The sequence below is a fragment of the Coenobita brevimanus genome, chromosome 71 (genome assembly GCF_032717465.1).
Source record: "Coenobita brevimanus isolate Jiangsu-jjx chromosome 71, ASM3271746v2, whole genome shotgun sequence".
NCBI lineage: Eukaryota > Metazoa > Arthropoda > Malacostraca > Decapoda > Coenobitidae > Coenobita > Coenobita brevimanus.
In genome coordinates this window covers 21863382-21884308 of record NC_137024.1, presented here as the reverse complement: position 1 = coordinate 21884308, position 20927 = coordinate 21863382, and the positions used below count along the sequence as shown (strand labels likewise).

At 42.1% G+C, this 20927-nt stretch overlaps 1 protein-coding gene across 1 annotated transcript in view; it reads right to left on the bottom strand.

Moving 5' to 3' along the window:
* The window catches only part of LOC145406699 (leukocyte elastase inhibitor-like), a 622781-nt gene that overhangs the window by 328434 nt on the left and 273420 nt on the right, over window positions 1–20927 (bottom strand). The window contains exon 4 of the mRNA XM_080277800.1: window positions 1408–1590. Coding sequence (XP_080133926.1) covers window positions 1408–1590 — 183 coding nt within the window. The remainder of the gene's footprint in view (window positions 1–1407; window positions 1591–20927) is intronic.

Genomic DNA, 20927 nt, shown 5'->3' with positions numbered 1-20927 from the left:
TCTCACCTGGGTGTGAGCACCCACATACATGGCCATAACCACCCTAACCAGCCACTCCTCCAAGCCAAGCTTTCTCATTGCCCACTTCACCACCTCTCTAGGGACTCTGTCAAAGGCCTTTTCCAAATCAACAAAAACAAAATAAATATATCTGTGGCAGAATAATATTCTGTGTGTGCTCATCTAGTTTTGCCTCTTTTCATCTGATGGCAGAACAGAAGATTCTGTACAACCTCCTCTGTTCACCAAGTCAACACAAAAACTTATACTGTAAATTGCTGCTAGTAAAAATTTATATTTTCAAATGTTTTGTAGTACACTGTGGAGTCGCCTAAATCAAGTATCTGTAAGCCGCGGATTTGTAAATCATGGTACTTTGCCCAACCAGTCCCTATTTTTTTTATTTTGCAGAAAAAAATAGAAAAACGCGGTTCCTAGGTTCCAAAGTGGCCCATTTCCAAGGAGATTTAAAATATCCAGGCACCCATTATGTATTCAAAGGCTGCTAGCCAACCACAGACAACCTAGACCCAGCAGCCAATCACAGCCCGGCCCTGGTGGCAAATGTGTACACTACAGCCAGAATGTTTTGTTTTCCTCCTGTCCCATCAACCACCAACCACGTGTGTTTCTCCGTGAGTTCTGAGCGCTACCTGGCTTTTTTTTTGTCAAGGTTACCCCTCCCTGGGCTCTGTTATGGACGGCCTCAACCCCCCAAGGCAATGTTTGACCCAGGTGGGGTCCAAGAAGAAGGCTCCTCTCAGTTATCAGCAGCGTTTGGACATTATTCGTCGTGTGGAGAAAGGTGAGAAGTTTGCACACTTGGCCAGGGAGTCCGGCTAGTTATGTGTAGGTTGGGTGCTGCAAGGGGGTTCCACGAGGATCCAGACTAAATATCCTTTTTTCCCATTGGTTCTGAACATTGTAAACCGCACAATTCATAAAACACGGGTAGGTACCAGTCTCTAACTGCCACGGATTAGGCAACTCCACTGTAGTTCAAATATTCAGAGCTGAAATGATTCCCATCATATATTTACTGAGTGAAGAAATTGTCAAATGTAATATGATGGGTAGGCTACTAATAACAGGATGTGGTTTGACGTAATTCTTTACACATAACGGCTTCACAGTCAAAGTACCGTACTACAGACAACACAAAAATAAATGGTCCAGGGAGGGAGAGATTGCTGTGACTGATAAAGATATACACAATTCCTGCTGCAAATACTCAGGATTCAAGAAGAAACTCTCAAGAGATACCACTCTGGCCCTATTGTCTATTGTCATTAGCTGCGCTCTGTATCTCAAACATTTTGCTCTGCCAATTGCATTTGTGCTAGCTGCTTTAATTACTTCAATACTGTACACTACATAACTTAAATTAAGGCAAGATTTTGCCTTTACCTTGATATCTGTGAGAAGATCATGGAAGGCATTATACAAGTCCTCTGTGTCCTGGGTTAAGTGGAGGACTGACTTCATCTCCTGTTGTGTCCTGCCCCCTGCCCCACCAAACACCATGCTCAGGGATGCCATCACACTGAAGGGGGAGAAGAACAGATTTCCTGTCTTCCCACGAGACAACTGCTGCTGGGACATGCAAAGCTTAATAAGATTATCAGCACTTATACTGCTTCATAATGTAATTCTATCATTACTATACAGGTAATGTACTTATTAGGAAATTTCTGAATTACTACTAACAAATGGAAGATAAATACTTGTATCCATCCATTCATCATCCAATCCTATGTTGCCCCATGAGGAGCGTAGGAGCCCAGGGCTAAGCAGATTGGTCCTGACGTTTAAGATGAGAGTGACCAGCCTCACTCATCCCTGAGTGGCATCATGTGAGCAATAAACCCCAACCACCCCTTGGATATAAGCCTTCACCGGCTCAATCCGACTGGAACACCTTAATTACCCAATAAACCACCAGGCGCCATAATTTGGTTATATGGTTACCACCCACTGTAGTAAATGGTTTCCTGGCATACAAGAAACCATATGGATTGTCACTCAGTGTAGGGTCACCCACAGGCAGAAGGAAGAGGAAAGAATGAAGGAAAGAATGACAGAAGAGGGAGTGTAAAGTCACCCGTAGGCAGAAGGACGAGGAAAGAATGAAGGAAAGAAAGACAGAAGAGGATGTAAGGAAAGAAGGATGGAGGAGAGGAAAGGGCAGACACCTGAAAGGAGCACTACATCGAGTGAGTGGATGGTGAGCACCCCCACCTACCATGTAAAATACTTGTAACAATCAAATATAGAGTGTTTTGAAAGCCAAAACATGGGAATGATGGGAGAAGAGCTGTGGCAAACTAGACTGATCTAGTGGCACACAAAGAAGGAAGGAATCAAGTGCCCATGAATGTGTTAATGCAGGAGTGCTGTCAACAGACTGCCATAAAAAATAGCAAAAATCATAAAATGCAGCTGAGAGAACAGAATGAATTGATTAGAAAGAAAATCAGTCAGAGGGTTGGGATGAGTAAAGATGGAGCTGTACCAGTGTAAATAAAAATGGCTGTGATTATACCTTCAAACAAAACTGGTGGCGACCATCATCCACTCACTTGATGTATTGCTGCCTACTTCTTCCTTAGCCTTTATCATTCTTTTTCTGTGCCTGCCCTCCTTTCTTCCTATTTCTCCCATCTTTTCTGTCACTACTTATTGCTTTTCTTTCCGTTACAGGTGGCTTTACATTGAGTGACAAGCCAAATGGTTTCCTGTAAGCCAAGAAACCATCTACAACGCTGGGTGGTAACCATATAACCAACCCATACGTGCTCCCTACGTGTCAAGTGGGTTGGTGGAGGGTTAGTGCCCCTGTAAAACAAATAACTCAGAGTCAAATGGCCACCCCTTACGGGATTGTGGCATCTGGCAATTGATTGATTGATTGACAAAACCAATGGTAACTACTTGTATGCTGAGTAGTCACATTCTCCTGAAAAAATCTGCCATGTGCTGGTAAGCCTCTTGAGTGTGTGGACGAGTTTTGTTATTTGAAGGACATGTTATGTGACGGAGGTAGGGTTGGAGCTGGCTCTGTGGCTAGGGTAAGGAGTGGTCGCAGGAAGTTCGGGGAGCTTTTGCTTCTCCAGCGTCATGAATTTGCAAGATCGTGTTATTTTGACAATTCATGACATTGTTTTATTATTATATGAACTCATGAACTGCACTGCTAAGGCTGAAGGCGTGTGGATGGTGAACTGAGTGAATTTTTCTCTTTGAAGGTTGGGTTGAAACAGGGATGTGTCATGTCTCCATGGCTGTTCAATCTGTACATGGATGGGGTAATAAAAGAGGTACAAGGTAGGGTAGTGGATGTTGGAGTGGCCCTGGTGAGAGAGGATAGTGTTTGGAAACTCCTTGTACTGTTGTTTGCAGATGATACTGTGTTGTTGAGTGAAGACGAAGGGGAGCCGCAAGGCTTGGTGGATGAGTTTGGGAGGGTGTGTAAAAAACGGAATCTAAAGGTGAATGTAGGGAAGAGTAAAATGATGGTCTTTGAGAGAGGTGAAGTCAGTGAATGTACAGCGAGGTTGGATGGTGAGGAACTGGAAAATGTGAGTACATTTAAGTACTTGGGTAGTGTGATGAGTAAGGATGGAGGTTTGGAGGGTGAAGTGCTTGAAAGTGTACAGCAGGGAAGAAAGGCTGCTGGTTCCTTGAAAGCAGTGATAAGAAACAGGGAAGTGAGCAAGGAAGTGAAAAAGTTACTACATGACAGTATTGTGATACCAACTCTAACGTACGGAAGTGAAGCTTGGACGTTGTTGGAAGGACACAAGTCAAGAGTGAGAGCAGTGGAAATGAGTTATTTAAGAGGAGACTGTGGAGTCAAATGGAGAGACAGGCTGACGAATGAGGATATAAAGGAGCGTTGTGGTGTGGATGTCGATGTGATAGGAAGCGTTATGAGGAACACACTGAGGTGGTTTGGCCATGTGGAGATGATGGAGGGTGAAAGACTGACGAACAGAGTGTATGTGAGTGGGGTGGAGGGGGGAAGAGGGAGGGGGAGGCCGAGGATGAGATGGAGGGATGGGGTGGAGAGGTATATGAAAGAAGGGGGTGTGAGCTGGGAGCAGGGCAGTGAAATGGCAGAGGACAGGGCGACGTGGAGGCAATTTGTTTGAGGCCACCCCAAACGGGATTGAGGCATCTGCCAATAGATAGATAGACAGATAGATGAACTGCACTGAAACCCCACAGAACTTCACTCAGTCAGTTAACCACTTGTGTTTGCACTCAGATTTGAAGCATTTTTTTCATAGCATTCGTCATGTATCATATGTGACTGTCTTTATGTATAGACAATAGTGTTTCACTGACCGATAATTTTTGTGTAATAATCGTTCCTCCTCCTTGACTCTCTAGCTCTTAAGCTAGGCCACGCCTACTTCTGATGATCATGTATTGCTTTATGGGTAGTGTGAGAATATTAGTCAGCTGGTGTAGTGTTGCCACAGGAGGAGGATCTGAAGAACAGTGCTAAGCAGTGAAAACTCCCATCTTGCAGCTTATCACCCAGTCTCTAGCAGTTCTACAATCACCGCATCTCCCCACAAGTTGGTGATCAGCAACAGTGGACGTCATGAGCAATACGCAGCACAATGGCCGAGCAGCAGTGCCACCCTGTCTCATCGCAGCCACGTTTCCATTTTCTCCATTAACCAGTATTTTCTTTCTGTGTTTTCTAGGCTTAAGATTATTAGCTAGTGTGATCGACTGCATGAGTAAGTGATTACTCATTAAGTTACTCTGTAACATAAGAATTCACTTTGTTTGTAATGAATAAATTTACAGTTCTATTCTTTGGGATTGATTAAATGTAAGAATCGTGTTTCATACTGTGCTTACTTTATTGTAGTTTGCTACCCCCAGTTTGCACAAACTTCATATATTAAGCCACTTCTTTCATAATTCATAAATCCACTTGCACCAACTAGGAGTTAGCACCAGCAAAACTCTGTCTTTATTGGTATTAATTACTGATTGTCAGGGGTAAGGACACTTTCTCAGAGACCAACAGTATCAGTGATTCAGCATTCATGAGTAATTAGTCTCCGCGTGTACTGCGGAGAAAGTTTATGAAATTCTCTTCCTTAGTGAATCGACAAAGTAAGCCGATATAAAGTAAAAACTTACTACAGTAATCCCTGTAATACCTGAATGCCTAATTCCCAGACACCCCAACTGCCGGACATTTGAGCCCGGGCCTTTGGAACAAAAAAAACAAAAAACAAAAAACAAAAAAAAACAAAAATCCAACATTTTTTTTCAACCGTACTTTGAACTTGGCACACAGTGCTGAACAGCTGTGTTTTCGCACGTAGTAGAGCGGTCCCCTGCTTCCTACTTTCCCCAGTTCCCGCCTAACTACCGTCATGACTAGACGCTTGTCGCAATGGCTGCCGCACATGCTCGTTTTTGTGAATAAACAGTGAATAAACTGCAATACCTCACCACTAGACCACATGCTAATTTAGTGTTGTGCTGTGTTAAGAAATTAGAATTCAGAGTGCAAACTGGTGTGTTGCAACTGGCGTGGCGCAAGAACAGAATGTGCAGTGTTAAACAGATATGATTCACAGTGCAAATGATTAAGTTCAGCACAACACTGGATTACTGTATGTGCTTCAACAGCATTTTCACGACTGCCAGAGCCTTAGAGGAGGCGGGTTAATCTTTGTAATGGCCACGGACATGTTTTAAGCACCCTGTACACTGCTAAATATTTTCCATACTCACTTCTAATTCCTCATTCTCTGGTTCCTTTTCATTTATTTCATGCTTTCTGTCCCTTATTTGTGTGAATAGGGTCTTAAGTAGGTGCTATGCATGTCCGGTAGGGAGACATGTAGGTGGTTTTCTGAGTTAGGCTGGATTAGGGTCCATAAGTACCTGTCCAGGAGGCATTTTCCCAATTCTCAGACAAACCCAATTTCCAGACATGCCTTTGGCTCAATTATATCGGCTACTGGAGGGATTACTGTATTTGATTTCATAGGTTGATTCCATTGTGGCAGCTTTCCTCTTCTCTCATCAGCAGGAAAAATATTCAACATATTCTTTTCCTCTCAGCAACAGACTGGCAATCTGTAAGCTATTCATACCATTAAAAATGGATATTTACCCCAATATCATAAACCCTCCCTGACATCTGGCGACCTCATTCCAGGATATTTACTCCTAGCATTAAAGTTATTAACGAAATAATTAACTCACTCATAGCTAGTTATTAGTTATAACACTGGACAACAGCCAAAATGGTTCTGATTTATTCTCAACTGTTTCTAACTAATTTGTTATCTCCAATTTCCAAACTGACCCTAAAATCTGGCTATCATGCAACCATGACGTACTACATCATAAGTGAGGACAATTCCATGAATCAAGCAAATTCGTCAGGAAGAAATCAGTAGGATAGAAGTTGTGCAGGCAATGAAGAAAGTTAAATTGGGGAAAGCCCCAGGAACTGATGGAGTGTGTGGAGAAATGCTGAAGCATGGGGGAAAGATAGTAGCAGAATGGATGTGGAAGATGTGCAGATTGGCCTGGGAGGAAGGTAGAGCTCCGGAGGATTGGCAGTCAGGTATAATTATTCCCTTGTAGAAAGGAAAAGGGGAAAAAGAAGTGTGTGGTAATCATAGGGGCATTTGTCTTCTTAGTATAATAGGAAAAGTGTATGGTAGGATACTTATTGACAGTTAGGGAAATAACAGACAAATTAGTTGGAGAAGAACAGGGAGGCTTTAGGAAGGGAAGAGGTTGTGTAGATCAGATATTCATTCTTGTATCGTTAGTGGAAAAGTTTCTAGAGAAGGGAAAGAAGTTGTATGCGGCTTTCATGGATTTGGAAAAAGCATATGACATGGTGGATAGACAAGGATTGTGGAATGTATTAAGAATATATGGAGTAGATGGGAAGTTGTTGAATGCTGTGAAGAATATGTATGATGGTGCTAAGGCTGCAGTGCGTGTGAATGGTGAACTGAGTGAATTTTTCTCTTCGAAGGTTGGGCTGAAACAGGGATGTGTCATGTCTCCATGGCTGTTCAATCTGTACATGGATGGGGTAATAAAAGAGGTACAAGGTAGGGTAGTGGATGTTGGAGTGGCTCTGGTGAGAGAGGGTAGTGTTTGGAAACTCCCTGTACTGTTGTTTGCAGATGATACTGTGTTGTTGAGTGAAGAAGAAGGGGAGCTGCAAGGCTTGGTGGATGAGTTTGGGAGTGTGTGTAAGAAACGGAATCTAAAGATGAATGTAGGGAAGGGTAAAGTGATGGTCTTTGAGGGAGGTGAAGTCAGTGAATGTACAGTGAAGTTGGATGGTAAGGAATTGGAAAATGTGAGTATGTTTAAGTACTTGGGTAGTGTGATGAGTAAGGACGGAGGTTGGGAGGGTGAAGTGCTTGAAAGGGTACAGCAGGGAAGAAAGGTTGTTGGTTCCTTGAAAGCAGTGATAAGAAACAGAGACGTGAGCATGGAAGTGAAAAAGTTACATGACAGTATTGTGATACCAACTCTAACGTACGGAAGTGAAGCTTGGGCATTGTTGGAAGGGCACAAGTCAAGAGTGAGAGCAGTAGAAATGAGTTATTTAAGAGGAGCCTGTGGAGTCATATGGAGAGACAGGCTGACAAATGAGGATATAAAGGAGCGTTGTGGTGTGGATGTGGATGTGATAGGAATCGTTAGGAGGAATACACTGAGGTGGTTTGGCCATGTGGAAAGGATGGAGGGTGAAAGACTGACGAAGAGAGTGTATGTGAGTGAGGTGGAGGGGGGGAGAGGGAGGGGGAGGCCGAGGATAAGATGGGGGGGGGGGTGGAGAGTTATATGAGAGAGGGGGGTGTAACTTGAGAGCAGGGCAGTGAAATGGCGGGGGACAGGGCGACATGGAGGCGATTTGTTTGTGGCCACCCCGAATGGGATTGAGGCATCTGGCAATAGATAAATAAAAGTCTATATAGGATACAAAAACCCACACTGGCAGACGAAAAAAGATGTATTCCAAACAGTTTCGGCGACAGCTGTCCCCCTCTTCAGTGGATCTACAGACCAAGAGTGGTACATACAAATGCTGAGAAGCTGCTTATATGCTGGGTGAGGACACGTTTTCCCAACCACACCTGATGTGACCTCACCTGAATCTCCCTCTACTCTGTTCACGACCTGAGTGAGGGATTACAAGGGGCTGCAAGGACCTTGCCACTAATCCTCTCATCACTGGATCTAATTTATACATTCGTTCACTATGGTTAAAATCATTATATCTCTCTATACATACAGCTTCCACAATCCTACGTTTCTTATAGTTACTACATTTGTACAATATTTGGCTAGAATTCCAGTTGATTCTATGGTCGTTTTCCGAAGAGTGAACGTACACTGAGTTATTTATGTTGCCTATCTTACAAGCATACTTGTGTTCCTTAATGTGAGTGTACAAATCCCTTCCCGTTTTACCAATATAAACCAAATCACAGTCTCTACATGGAATTTTGTATACCCCTGCAGTTTTGTTACTAATTGGTTTATTCTTTACCAGCATTGATCTTAAGGTGGAAGTATATCTAAATGCAATGTTTACATCCAAATCATGACTCACAGACTTCACCAAGCTAAGATCTGACACATACGGAACCATGATGTATGGCTTATTTTGCCGACTTTGTGATGTTGGTCTAGGTACAAAAAAGGCATTTCTGGCTTTAAAATACACATGCCTTATAAACCAACTGGGATATTTTAGATCTAAAAATATTTTCCATATCTTGGCATTTTCCGTATCCAGATGTTGGGGACTACTAATTCTGAGTGCTCTAAGGAACATAGAAGAAATAACTGACATTTTAGTGGAACTGTGGTGATATGAATAATAATGAATATACAAATTGCACTGGGTTGGTTTCCTGTATACAGAAAAGCTAAGTGTCCCAAGTTCATCCCTGTGCACAAGTACATCTAAAAATGGAAGGGAACCATTATTTTCCCATTTAACTTTAAATTTAATTGAGGGAACTAGTGCATTTAATTTTGTAAGAAACTCGTCAAAGTTAGCGTATACGTCTGGCTAAAATGAAAACACATATACCAAAGTCCGTGGAGTATGTGTATGTTACCGAATTCCATCTTAAATCTTTCTATGTATGTACTGAGTCGTGTCGAGGAGCAAGTGTTAAATTTAGGTTTGTCCTTTGCCTTGAAACCAGGAAATGATGTAGCACTTGATTTTGTTTCTTCTACCTTTAACAGCAAGCTGGATATCCCGTGCCTTACTGGTTTAATAATTAGCAGTTTCATAGGAAATTTTGAATCCTATGACTCCATACCACGACATTTTCGTTTGGCCCTTGAAAGTCTCAAGAAAAATTATTCTATTCTTATTACAAAAGCAGACAAAAGTAATTGTGTGGTCATTTTAGACAAACCTGATTATGTGGAAAAGAAGAACCACCTGTTGAGTGATGCCACTACTTACGAAAAACTTGTGTCATCCCCTCTCAAGAGGTTATCCACAGACTTTCATAAGAAAGTCAAAAGCCTTTTAAAGGATGTGCCAAACATTGATGCACGTAAGTTCATTCAAGTTAATCCAAAATTACCTTACATTTATGGGTTACCAAAGACCCATAAACCACAGATTCCCCTTCGTCCTATCATCTCACAGTGTGGCTCATTCACTTACAAACTTTCAAAATTTCTAGCGAACAAATTAGCACCATTGGTTGGCACATTCTCTAAATCCCATGTCCAAAACTCTACTGATTTTATTGATAAGAATAAGTCTCTCAGTTTCTCCAGTGGCAGGTTGGTCAGTTTTGATGTAGACTCGCTTTTTACTAAAATCCCCATTGACGATGTAATTAGTTTCTTGGAAGAAAAATGACTTAATTGTAACATTGATCTCGGCATGCCACATGATGTCTTTCTCCAACTTATTAGCCTGTGTGTACAGTGTAATGCATTTTCTTTTGGTGATCAGTTTTTCATGCAAAAATTTGGTATGGGTATGGGCTCGCCCCTCTCTCCAATTCTTAGTAACCTGTACATGGAATATTTTGAATCCAACCTTCTTACCACCATATCTCCTCAAAATTTAATTTGGTATAGGTATGTTGATGATGCGTTTTCATTTTGGCCAGACGTATACAGTAACTTTGACGAGTTTCTTACAAAATTAAATGCACTGGTTCCCTCAATTAAATTTAAAGCTGAATGGGAAAATAATGGTTCCCTTCCATTTTTAGATGTATTTGTGCACAGGGATGAACTTGGGACACTTAGCGTTTCTGTATACAGGAAACCAACCCAGTGTAATTTGTATATACATTATTATTCATATCACCACAGTTCCACTAAAATGTCAGTTATTTCTTCTATGTTCCTTAGAGCACTCAGAATTAGTAGTCCCCAACATCTGGATACGGAAAATGCCAAGATATGGAAAATATTTTTAGATCTAAAATATCCCAGTTGGTTTATAAGGCATGCATATTTTAAAGCCAGAAATGCCTTTTTTGTACCTAGACCAACATCACAAAGTCGGCAAAATAAGCCATACATCATGGTTCCGTATGTGTCAGATCTTAGCTTGGTGAAGTCTGTGAGTCATGATTTGGATGTAAACATTGCATTTAGATATACTTCCACCTTAAGATCAATGCTGGTAAAGAATAAACCAATTAGTAACAAAACTGCAGAGGTATACAAAATTCCATGTAGAGACTGTGATTTGGTTTATATTGGTGAAACGGAAAGGGATTTGGACACTCACATTAAGGAACACAAGTATGCTTGTAAGATAGGCAACATAAATAACTCAGTGTACGTTCACTCTTCGGAAAACGGCCATAGAATCGACTGGAATTCTAACCAAATATTGTACAAATGTAGTAACTATAAGAAACGTAGGATTGTGGAAGCTGTATGTATAGAGAGATATAATGATTTTAACCAGAGTGAAGGAATGTATAAATTAGATCCAGTGATGAGAAGATTAGTGGCAAGGTCCTTGCAGCCCCTTGTAATCCCTCACTCAGGTCGTGGACAGAGTAGAAGGAGAGTCAGGTGAGGTCATATCAGGTGTAGTTGGGAAAACATGTCCTCACCCTGCATATATGCAGCTTCTCAGCATTTGTATGTACCACTCTTGGTCTGTAGATCCACTGAAGAGGGGGACAGCTGTCGCCGAAACTGTTTGGAATACATCTTTTTTCGTCTGCCAGTGTGGGTTTTTGTATCCTATTTCATGGTCACGATAGTGTGACTCTTCAGCCAAGAAGTCTATATATTGTTATAAAAATAATATACTTAGTCTTTACTTTATAACATATACTAAGCACAAACCAGTATCTGTACAACACATTATTACATGACCTTTGCACATTAGAAGTGCCTCTGGATTTTGCATTTGCAGGAGCAATTACTCTAACACTGTAAAGTTCAACAACAGTCACTCATCATGTTTGGATTGAATCGGCTTTGATATCGGCTCTCCATTATGACAATTTCGTGGTGAAACCATTTGCCACGTGCATCAATGACATTGCCAAGAATAAGTAAAAATAAGTCCAAATGAGAATGGAAGAAATTTATCTTCAACGACATTAGAGCACCGAATGCACAGTAACTCTTCAACATCTTTTCCACAAGCTCTTCATAATCTGATGCTTAACAATTTCCTATAATAGTACTCGCGTAAATGTGCAGCTTTGGTGTGGCCTGCACCTGTGTACAATGGTGCCACGTTTCCCCAACTTGCGATGTGAAACAGAAGCTATTTATGTACAAGGGATCACAAATACGATAAATTCAGATGAATAAAACTTACACTTGCGTATTTTGATGGATGAATCAACAGTAATCTTATTATGCATAAAATATTTATACAGTAACACAGAAACATGGCATACATATTATACAGTGTTGCTAAAAGAAATTGTAGTCACTTTTAATGGTTTTTAGCGTAGTTTTAGAGTGGGTAATAATATCACAGTTATGGATATAAGATAATGAGCCTGAAAAAAGAAGAAATATGCCAATATCCAAAGTAAAAGAAATAATTCATATAATTCTTGTGAGTGGCAACACTGACACACCCAGTCTGGCCTAAGGTAAAGTACGTACCTCCATAGACCCAAGCATTGCTTGTACAGGTGTTGCTAGGGAAAAATGCTCACATTTACTGGCTTTTACCGTAATTTTCAGGGCGAGGAATAATCGCATTTATAATCATAAGCTAATATGTAGGACAAAATAGTAGGCATATGCCAATACCAAAGTAAAAAAAAAAAAAAAATTATTCACTCGCGAGCGGCAACACTTCCACGCCCAGTCGGTGGCCTTGACCTCAAGGGTGATGTGGAAATGATGTCAAATTTACAATATATACAATATTATGTAAAAGATAATATCCAAAATGTCTCTTGCAATAAAACAGAGAGAGAGAGAGAGAGAGAGAGAGAGAGAGGCAGGCAGGAGAGGGGCAAGGTTGAATGCATTGTCGGCATGACGGGGTGGTGGTGGTGGAGGCATAGTCAGGCTGAGAGAGAGATGGAGGAAGGGGAAAGAGAATGAATGAATGAAAATCAATCATGGTACTGCAATAACAGGTCATCTGTCGCCGTATACAAAAAATGATAAATATCACTAAATATAACAAAACCAAATTAACAAATGAAAGCACAATTATAAATAACTTATAAAAGAATCAAAAGTAGTCAGGGTGGCTCACATCTCCCAACAGGAGAGAGAGAGAGAGAGACATAACGGTATAGAAAACATGGCAACACTGTACACAGGTGCGGGCCACACCAAAGGTGCACATTTACGCAAGTACTACTATAGATAATTCTCGGTAATAACCATGAAGCTCTCCCAGGCAGCCCTTTCCAGCTCAGATAAGCTCTTTACAAAATCCTGATTGCTGAGTATAATATGAATTTAAGGGACTATTGAAAAAACCTGCCTATACTTTAGCCTCATATACAGTGCCTTGGAACCTTGTTAGCAAGCAGTGGAAGCCAGCACCATACTGATCCATGGCTTTCACAAAGTTCTTCATCAAAGTTTCAAATGAATTAGAGGCAAGAATACCTTCTCGGGGTCAACACAAGGTTTGTTAAGACAGTTGAACCTTCTAGTCATATCTTTCGGTTACACTGGGCATTCCTTTTGTGTGTAATGCTTAATGTCTGCTCTGCTGTTGCATGAACAACGAAAACACATGTGCTTTGTGTAACCTTGTTAAAGTCCTAGATGCAAGCAGATCACTTTCAGGTCCCCACAGATGCTCCCAGTGATGTGTCTTGCAGGCAGTAGCAGTCAACAGAGTACTCACAGTTTCATAACTTTCATTCATTCCATGGGCATGCACACTGGAACAGAATGAAGCTCATTTCCATTATGGAGAAGGACTGCCTTCAGTGCATTCTTCCCAGAATCTATGAACAATTGCCATTTGCCTTTTTGACAAGGATGAGACATGAAAAGGTGTTGCATTAACCCGTTAACTGCTCTATACAGCCTGTGCTGTTCTGAGTGCGACTGCTCAATACAGCCCCAGCTGCGCAGGTGAATTTCAAATATAGTGTCATGGTGGCCAAGGCCGACCCATGCAAGCATGTTTGAGCCTTCAAAACCGAAACCAAAACCAAAAAAGAAAATGAAAACTATACATTCTAACAGGAAATCAGACACTTTAATGTTCATCCAAGGCTTTACCAAGGTAAATATTGAGCTAATATTTCGTTACTATATACTTTGGCATGTGTTCTCTCAATTCCTAAGACAAAATCTGGCCTTTGGGAAATTTCATTTTTACCCCTATGTCTGCACACCATGGACACCTCCAAAAAACTGCCATGCGCGGTTAACTGGTTAATGATACATCATAACAATATCAACGCATGCCACCAATCTTGAAGTACCCGGTACACTGAGAGTTTTTCATGTATATGAAGGAAGGTGGTGGTAGAAACTCCACCTTGTAGCATGTTCCATTCCTTGAATCGAGATTGAGGGAAATCATTTTTCTCCTTGCGGGAGTTAAGGTCTCTTATAAGGTCATGCAGCTCTACCTGACTGATGAGATGTAGCTCCTTGCTCTCTAGATCTTCTTGAAAGTCAGCATCCATGCAACACTCCTCCTCACTAGATTCTGATTAACTTGTGGTACTTAATGGAGGATCTGGAAGCTCAGGGCCATGGGGGTGCTTGCCTTAGAGAAGGTATGTATGGATACCTGATCTTAGACCAAGTTTTCACTGAATTCCCTTTGGTGTTAGTCAGGCAAAAGTAGCGGTCAGGACAGTGTTCACTTGGTTCACACCAAACCATTGGTACAGCGAATGGTGTACCTTATGGCTGTTTCATATGGTTTACACCTAGCTTGCATGTACAGTAATATGGGGTGCCAACTTCTTGTCTTGATTACCAACAAGACATCTGAAGTAATGCTTGTCAGCATTTTTAACATTCCTTGTAATTGGTCTCTTTAGGCTTTCAGGTGTTAAGAACCCACAGATGTAGCAGAAAGAGTCCAATGCATTCATACAGTTGCGGTGCTTCACTGCTTGCCTATACAGATCAAGGCACTGTAACAATAAAGAAAAGTTGAAATGGAATAAGAGCAAATATAAGATTACCATTGCATACATTAGTGTCAAAAAGAAAAGAAAAAAATCATTTGCTTGATGATGGGAAAATTTTACCCAACTTTCGGCTGTGGCCGATTCACTCTGAGTTGCTAAATATCTTGCAATTCAGGTACTTAACTGACACTGATATAACCACCACAATTACCAGATGAATGCAAGTCTACAAGGTATATCTATCTCTATGACTGAAGTCGAATCAGATTTTCCAACATACAAGCAGATTTTCCTATGGTATAAAGGTTCTCGCAAACTAGATGTGCTGGCGAAAATTGGATATCATATTCAAAATTTACAGGTTCATGTTGCTTAGAATCACCGTCCTATTTCTCCCATCTTTCTTGTCACTTCTTATTGCCTTTCTTTCCTTTACAGGTGGCTTTACATTGAGTAACAAGCCAAACAGTGTCCTGTAAGCCAAGAAACCATTTACAATGCTGGGTGGCAACCATATAACCAAACCATACATGCTCCCCACGTGTCAACAAGTGGGTTGGTGGAGGTTTAGTGCACCTCTCTGTAAAACAAATAACTCAAAGTCAAATGGCCACCCCTTACAGGATTATGGCATCAGGCAACAGATAGATAGATAGACATAACACTTTTTAAATTTTGTCAACAAGTGTAATCATTAAAAGTTTATACACACCAGCTTATTGGTGGTTATTGATTCTGCTTCATTATTTTACGTAGTCTTTTCCGAGCCAGCGGTAATTTTTTATTTCTCTTTCCTTACCAATTTAACTAGATAAGCCTGGTCACCACCAGCCTGTGCCTATATTCTTAATTTTCAATTACAGTTAGGTCCCATTATGCAACCACTCAATATAAGAGAAACCGATGATACGACCTGAGTGAATTAGGGACTACACTCAATCCTCGTAAATCGCGGCAATTTGGGTCTGGACCACTGCCGTGATTTACAAATTCCGTGATTTATGAATAATAACTCATGTGAAAAAAAATTAATTTGGGTCTGGACTTTGGCCAACTCACCCTCACAGCACCCTACCTACACCTATCTAGGCACCATCAAACACAAACATACAAATTTAGGAATATTCAGTGCATGTATTAAATAGAAATAAGCCATGTTAAGGGATCTCACCTTAATCCTATGACGAATTTGCTTAAGTGAATGGAGTGGGATGGTGTTGGGAAGAACTTAGAACCTCTCGGCACTTGTTCTTCCCAAACTCTTTTGTCAGCTTCGAAAACTTCTCTCCCCTCTCAACATGATGAATGAGCTCCAAACGCTGACTGTACAACTGCGGCAGCTTCCTGACGCCATACTGCTTACAGCGCTTCATTGGGGGGTCGGGAGGGGCCATGGCAGGTAGGAGGTGGGGGGAAGTTGCACAAAAAAGGCAGGAAACTCTCGTACTCCACCACGACAGTCTGTAGTGTGCAGACTGGCAGGACAAGAACAACAACAACATGGCGGCATTAGTATGCACATATGCCACCAAGGACACTCAGTGATTGGTTGTTGGGTCGCGATTTTCAGTTTGAATGCCGCGATTTACAGTTCTCCTCGGAAAAGGCCCACTTGGGCGCCTAGGTCCACGATTTGCGTGGCTTAACAGTGATTTAAGGTGATTTATGAACACGCAATTTACGAGGATTGAGTGTATTTTCGATATATGAGCTCAAAAATCCAATGATACGACATTCAGTCTCGGGTGAAATGTGAGGATTCTAACTCAGTCATCCCAGCAAATACAGCCACCGCCGTTTTCTCTCAACCTCAGAGAGAAAGAACGGGACTGCTCAGCTGCAGTGTTGCCAGACGTGTGATAATTATTGAAAAATGCGATATTTTGGCATACTTTGCGATATGCGAAAGCATACAAGCGATAATGTGATAACTTTCATAATTTTATAATCTGAAAAATAAATCGGGGATTGCAAAATTAAGAAGTTTACTGTAAGACTAGTACAACAGTAGGATTTACTAACTCTTACGATAACCAGTATTATAATCTGGTAGGTAAGTAACAATTAAACAAATTCAATAACCTTAATATACATATATTAATTCCATAGTAATTACCGATTTATGTGAAGAAATGTGTTTGTTTATGAGTGTGATAATCTTGATCAAAAAGCGATAATTTTAACGTGCCAGGTATGATAATATGGGTTTGGGAATCTGGCAATGCTGCTCAGCTGGTGACCGCCAGGCCAACTTCCCATCCCCAACACAACATTACCACCTATAGGTAAGTGTTATGCATGTTTTATGTTTTAATTAATGTGCAGTCACGTTATTTGCAAACTATTTGCTCTTTCAAGTTGCTTTCTCTACAATTCAGTAATATAGCTATGTCTGTTGTGTTTGGTACAGGTATTGGATATTTTAGCTTGAAAACTTACCTTTGATGGGGTCCTTGAACTCAACCAATATTTTACCATCAGTTACATGTTCTGTTATACAAGAATTCATCATACGAGTATGCTAAATGGAACCTAACTGCTCGTACCTTCGGGACCTCCCTGTATTAACATTCGACTGTGAAACAGAAGTCAGTACGTCAGTCTTTAGTTCACTCAGTCTCTTTCAGTCTGAGTTAGCACCATGGCTACTTGTTCATACATACAGGAAGCCAAGGATATGGGGCTTACCCATCCCCCAGAAATTAAATACCATGTGCTCGCAGTACACTTATGAACAGCAGCGTGAGAGAGATGCCCATGAATAGTGTAAAATTCAGCGCAAGGAATGAGAGAGAACTTGAACATGAGCGTGCCGAGTGCAAGGCATGTGACAAACACAAACTTGAGGTGTTGAAATTCAAGTGAGGCTCCTTGGCTTCAGGCACATCTGGTGCAGCCAATCCTAGCTCCATGAGTGCTCTCCCAACAACCGTTTTGGCAACCCCATGCCTCAAGCTTCCTTCATATAAGGAAGGCAAGCGAATCAAGCTTTTCAGAGCTCGTTCTGAGGACATGGCGCAGCTGAACCAGCTGGACGAGGCAGCTAAGTGGCTCCAATTTCTTAGCTTGTTTGAGAGCCCTGCCCTCGATATTCTCCACAAAATTCATGGAGACAATCTCACCTACGAAATGATAAAGCCCGCACTCATCAAAGCATGCATGCAGTCTCATGGCTGACGATGCCAGGAGTCAGTTTACTAGGGCACGTCTCCAAGAAAAGGAGACTGCTGTCCAGTCCCTTGACCATCTCACTGCTTACTTAGACAAGAGGATAGAGAAAGACGAGATCCCTTGCACTCGAGAGGGGACAATTGACCTTATGCTGCGTACACAGTTAGAAAAGTTGTGGCCTCCTGAGCTTATGGCTCAGCAAAAGATTTGTCAAGTAATGGATGCCAGTAAGTGGTGGAGTAGACTGATGCATTCTTCACTGCATATGGATAACAAACTTGTAAGCAACAACCCTGGAACAGGAAAGATACTGCCAAGTCTAGGATGGCATCTCAGAGCAAGCCCTGGCATCGAGGCCATTCTCAGAATAATGGCCATAGTCCAAACAAACCACTCAAAAAGGACCTAAAGGTAGAATATGCAGAAACCCACTGGAAGAGGTACAGTATAAGTAGTGTTCCAACCAGCTGCAGCAGAACAAAGGCAAACCACATAACCATCAATCACGACAATGAACTTTAGTGTTTCGTAGAGAGGAGACAAACGCTGCATTAATACCCCAACAGCCGTACGGTGGTGCCGTCCCGACCAGCACAGGTCCTTCTCCACAATTAACTAGCCCCCCTCAGATGGTGAGCCCTCCTCCACAGGTGGTCAATGCTCCAGCACCTCAGATGGTGAGCACAACCCCTCAGGCATCTAGTTCTCAGGGTGCCACATTTGCTGCATCGTTTGTTCTGAATTCTCATCAGTGACTGGCTGCTACCTCCTCAGACCCTTCCACTGGCAACAGTGCCTTTCTTGTTCAGCCAGGGCTTGTGGAGAGTGTTTCTGTACATGTCCTGTGAGACAATAGTTCCTCAAGTTGCTCCGTCAGGTACAGTTTAGCCCGAGGAGTACACAGGTAGGCAGAGCCAAGTTAGACGTATTGATGGATCAGTGAGATTGTTCCTGAAGCACATACCCAGGTGGCATTTCCCTTTTACATTGCCTTGACAGTTGCGGCTGTCATGCCAGAACCTTTATTTGACCTTATTATAGGTAACATACCAGGCGTCAAAGACAGTTGCGCCGTAGACATTGCTACTCAGACTTCAGCAGTTGCAGTAACACGAGCCATTGCTATGGCTCCAAATCGTGTCACCCCACTGACCATTGCAATGCCGCAAGATCTGATTCGTAGTCAAGATGTTGTCCAAGAACAACAGTCTGACCCAACACTTGCTATAATCCATAGGAAACTGGAGGGTGATGTAATTCAACGTTCACATGGAGGTCAAGCCAGGTTCCTTTGTAAAAGAGGACGGCTGTTCTGTGAGTCACAAACACCCCAGGGTGAGGTTTGACTGCAGTTTGTCGTTCCTGCAAAGTATCGCCGAGCAGTGTTCAAATTGGGTCATTGTTCAGTGATGGGAGCTCACATTGGCCAAAAGAAATCTTTGACCGCACCCGTGCTGACTTTGTCTGGCCGGGAATAAAGCAAGACATAAACAGGCTTGTATGTTCCAGTGATGTGTCAACGCACCACTGACCGGGGTCGTGTCTGTCCTGCGCCATTGAAACCAATGCCTATAATCTCTGAACCATCTGAGAGAGTAATGGTTGACATTGTTGGGCCAATCACTCCTACGGTTAGTGATAGATCAAAGTACTGTATATCCTCACTATCGCTGATTTCAGCACATGGTAGCCTGAAGCCATGGCCCTTAAGAATATAGAGGCCATCACTGTTATAGAGACACTGACTGAGGTGTTCTGCCACGTAGGTATCCCCAAAGAGGTCTTAAGTGACTGGGGTTTGCAGTTCACCGTTGTGATGATGAATGAAGCTTTCAGGTTGTTGTCTATCCAAGGCTTAAGAACTACACCCTACCATCCCATGTGTAACGGGTTGTGTGAGAGGTTCAATGGGACTCTCAAGAAGATGCTAAAGCGCACGGCCGCCGAACAGCTGAAAAAATTGTCGCAGTTCACTGATCCTCTTCTTTTTGCTTACCAATAAGCCCCCAGCATTCCTTGAAGTTCTTAATTTTTGAACTGGTGTATGGAAGGTCCGTCCGTGGGCCACTTCAAGTCCTTCATGAGTTATGGGATGATGAAGAACCCAACCCTGAAGTCAAGACCACCTACACCTACATCCTTGATTTAGCTGACCACCTCCAGTCAACATGCAAGTTAGTTAAGGAAGAACTGATCAAGGTGCGCGAAGTTCAGAAAGCTTATTATAATAAGAAAGCAAGCTTCGGAAGTTCAATCCAGGCGATAAATGCTTGGTGTTACTCCCCACTGCCCAGAACAAATTGTTGGCACAGTGAAAGGATCCATGTGATGTAGCAGAGAGCATTTCAGACCTCAACCGCATGATTCAGATGGGGAATCTTGTAAAAGGTTCCACATTAACATGCTGAAAGCCTATCATGAGTCGAACCCTCAGGAGAATGGGCTACAAGTAGTCAATGACAGTGACCAGCTTCCTGAAGAAACCAGGGCAGCTGCGGTGATACCAGGTGATGACCACGATGACGAGCCTTTAACCATTCAGTCCCATCAGAAGAAGGCTGTCGGGGATGTCCTACTTAAAAATGACTTAGCATTAGGTGACCAGAATGCCATAAGGTTATTGCTTTGTCGGTATGCTTATGTCTTCTCTGACCAATCTAGGCTCACAAAGGTTAAGTGACAAAAGTGAGATGACCAGCAATACTCCTGTAAAGGTTAAGCCCTATCTGATTCCCATGCGACTACTGGACACAGTAGATGAGGAAATTGCCGACATGGAGACTGCAAGTATTATTGAAAAGTCCTCATCTCCTTACTGTAGTCAAGTGGTAGTAGTCCGCAAGAAGGATGACAGGGTCAGGATTTGTGGCAACTACAGGAGACTAAATGCAATCATCAAAGTGGATGCTGAGCCAATGAGTGACCATATTGCCATTTTCTCCAAGCTGGCAAGGTCACAATATGTCACGAAACTTGATTTAGCGAAGAGATTCTTCCAGGTACCCCTTCATCCTGTGTGTCGTCAGTTCACTGCTTTTGCTACTCCTAGGGGGCTGTATCAGTATAAAGTCCTTCCATTTGGATTAACCAACTCCCCACCAGTATTCAATCAAGCCATGAGACAAGTGCTCCATGGTATGG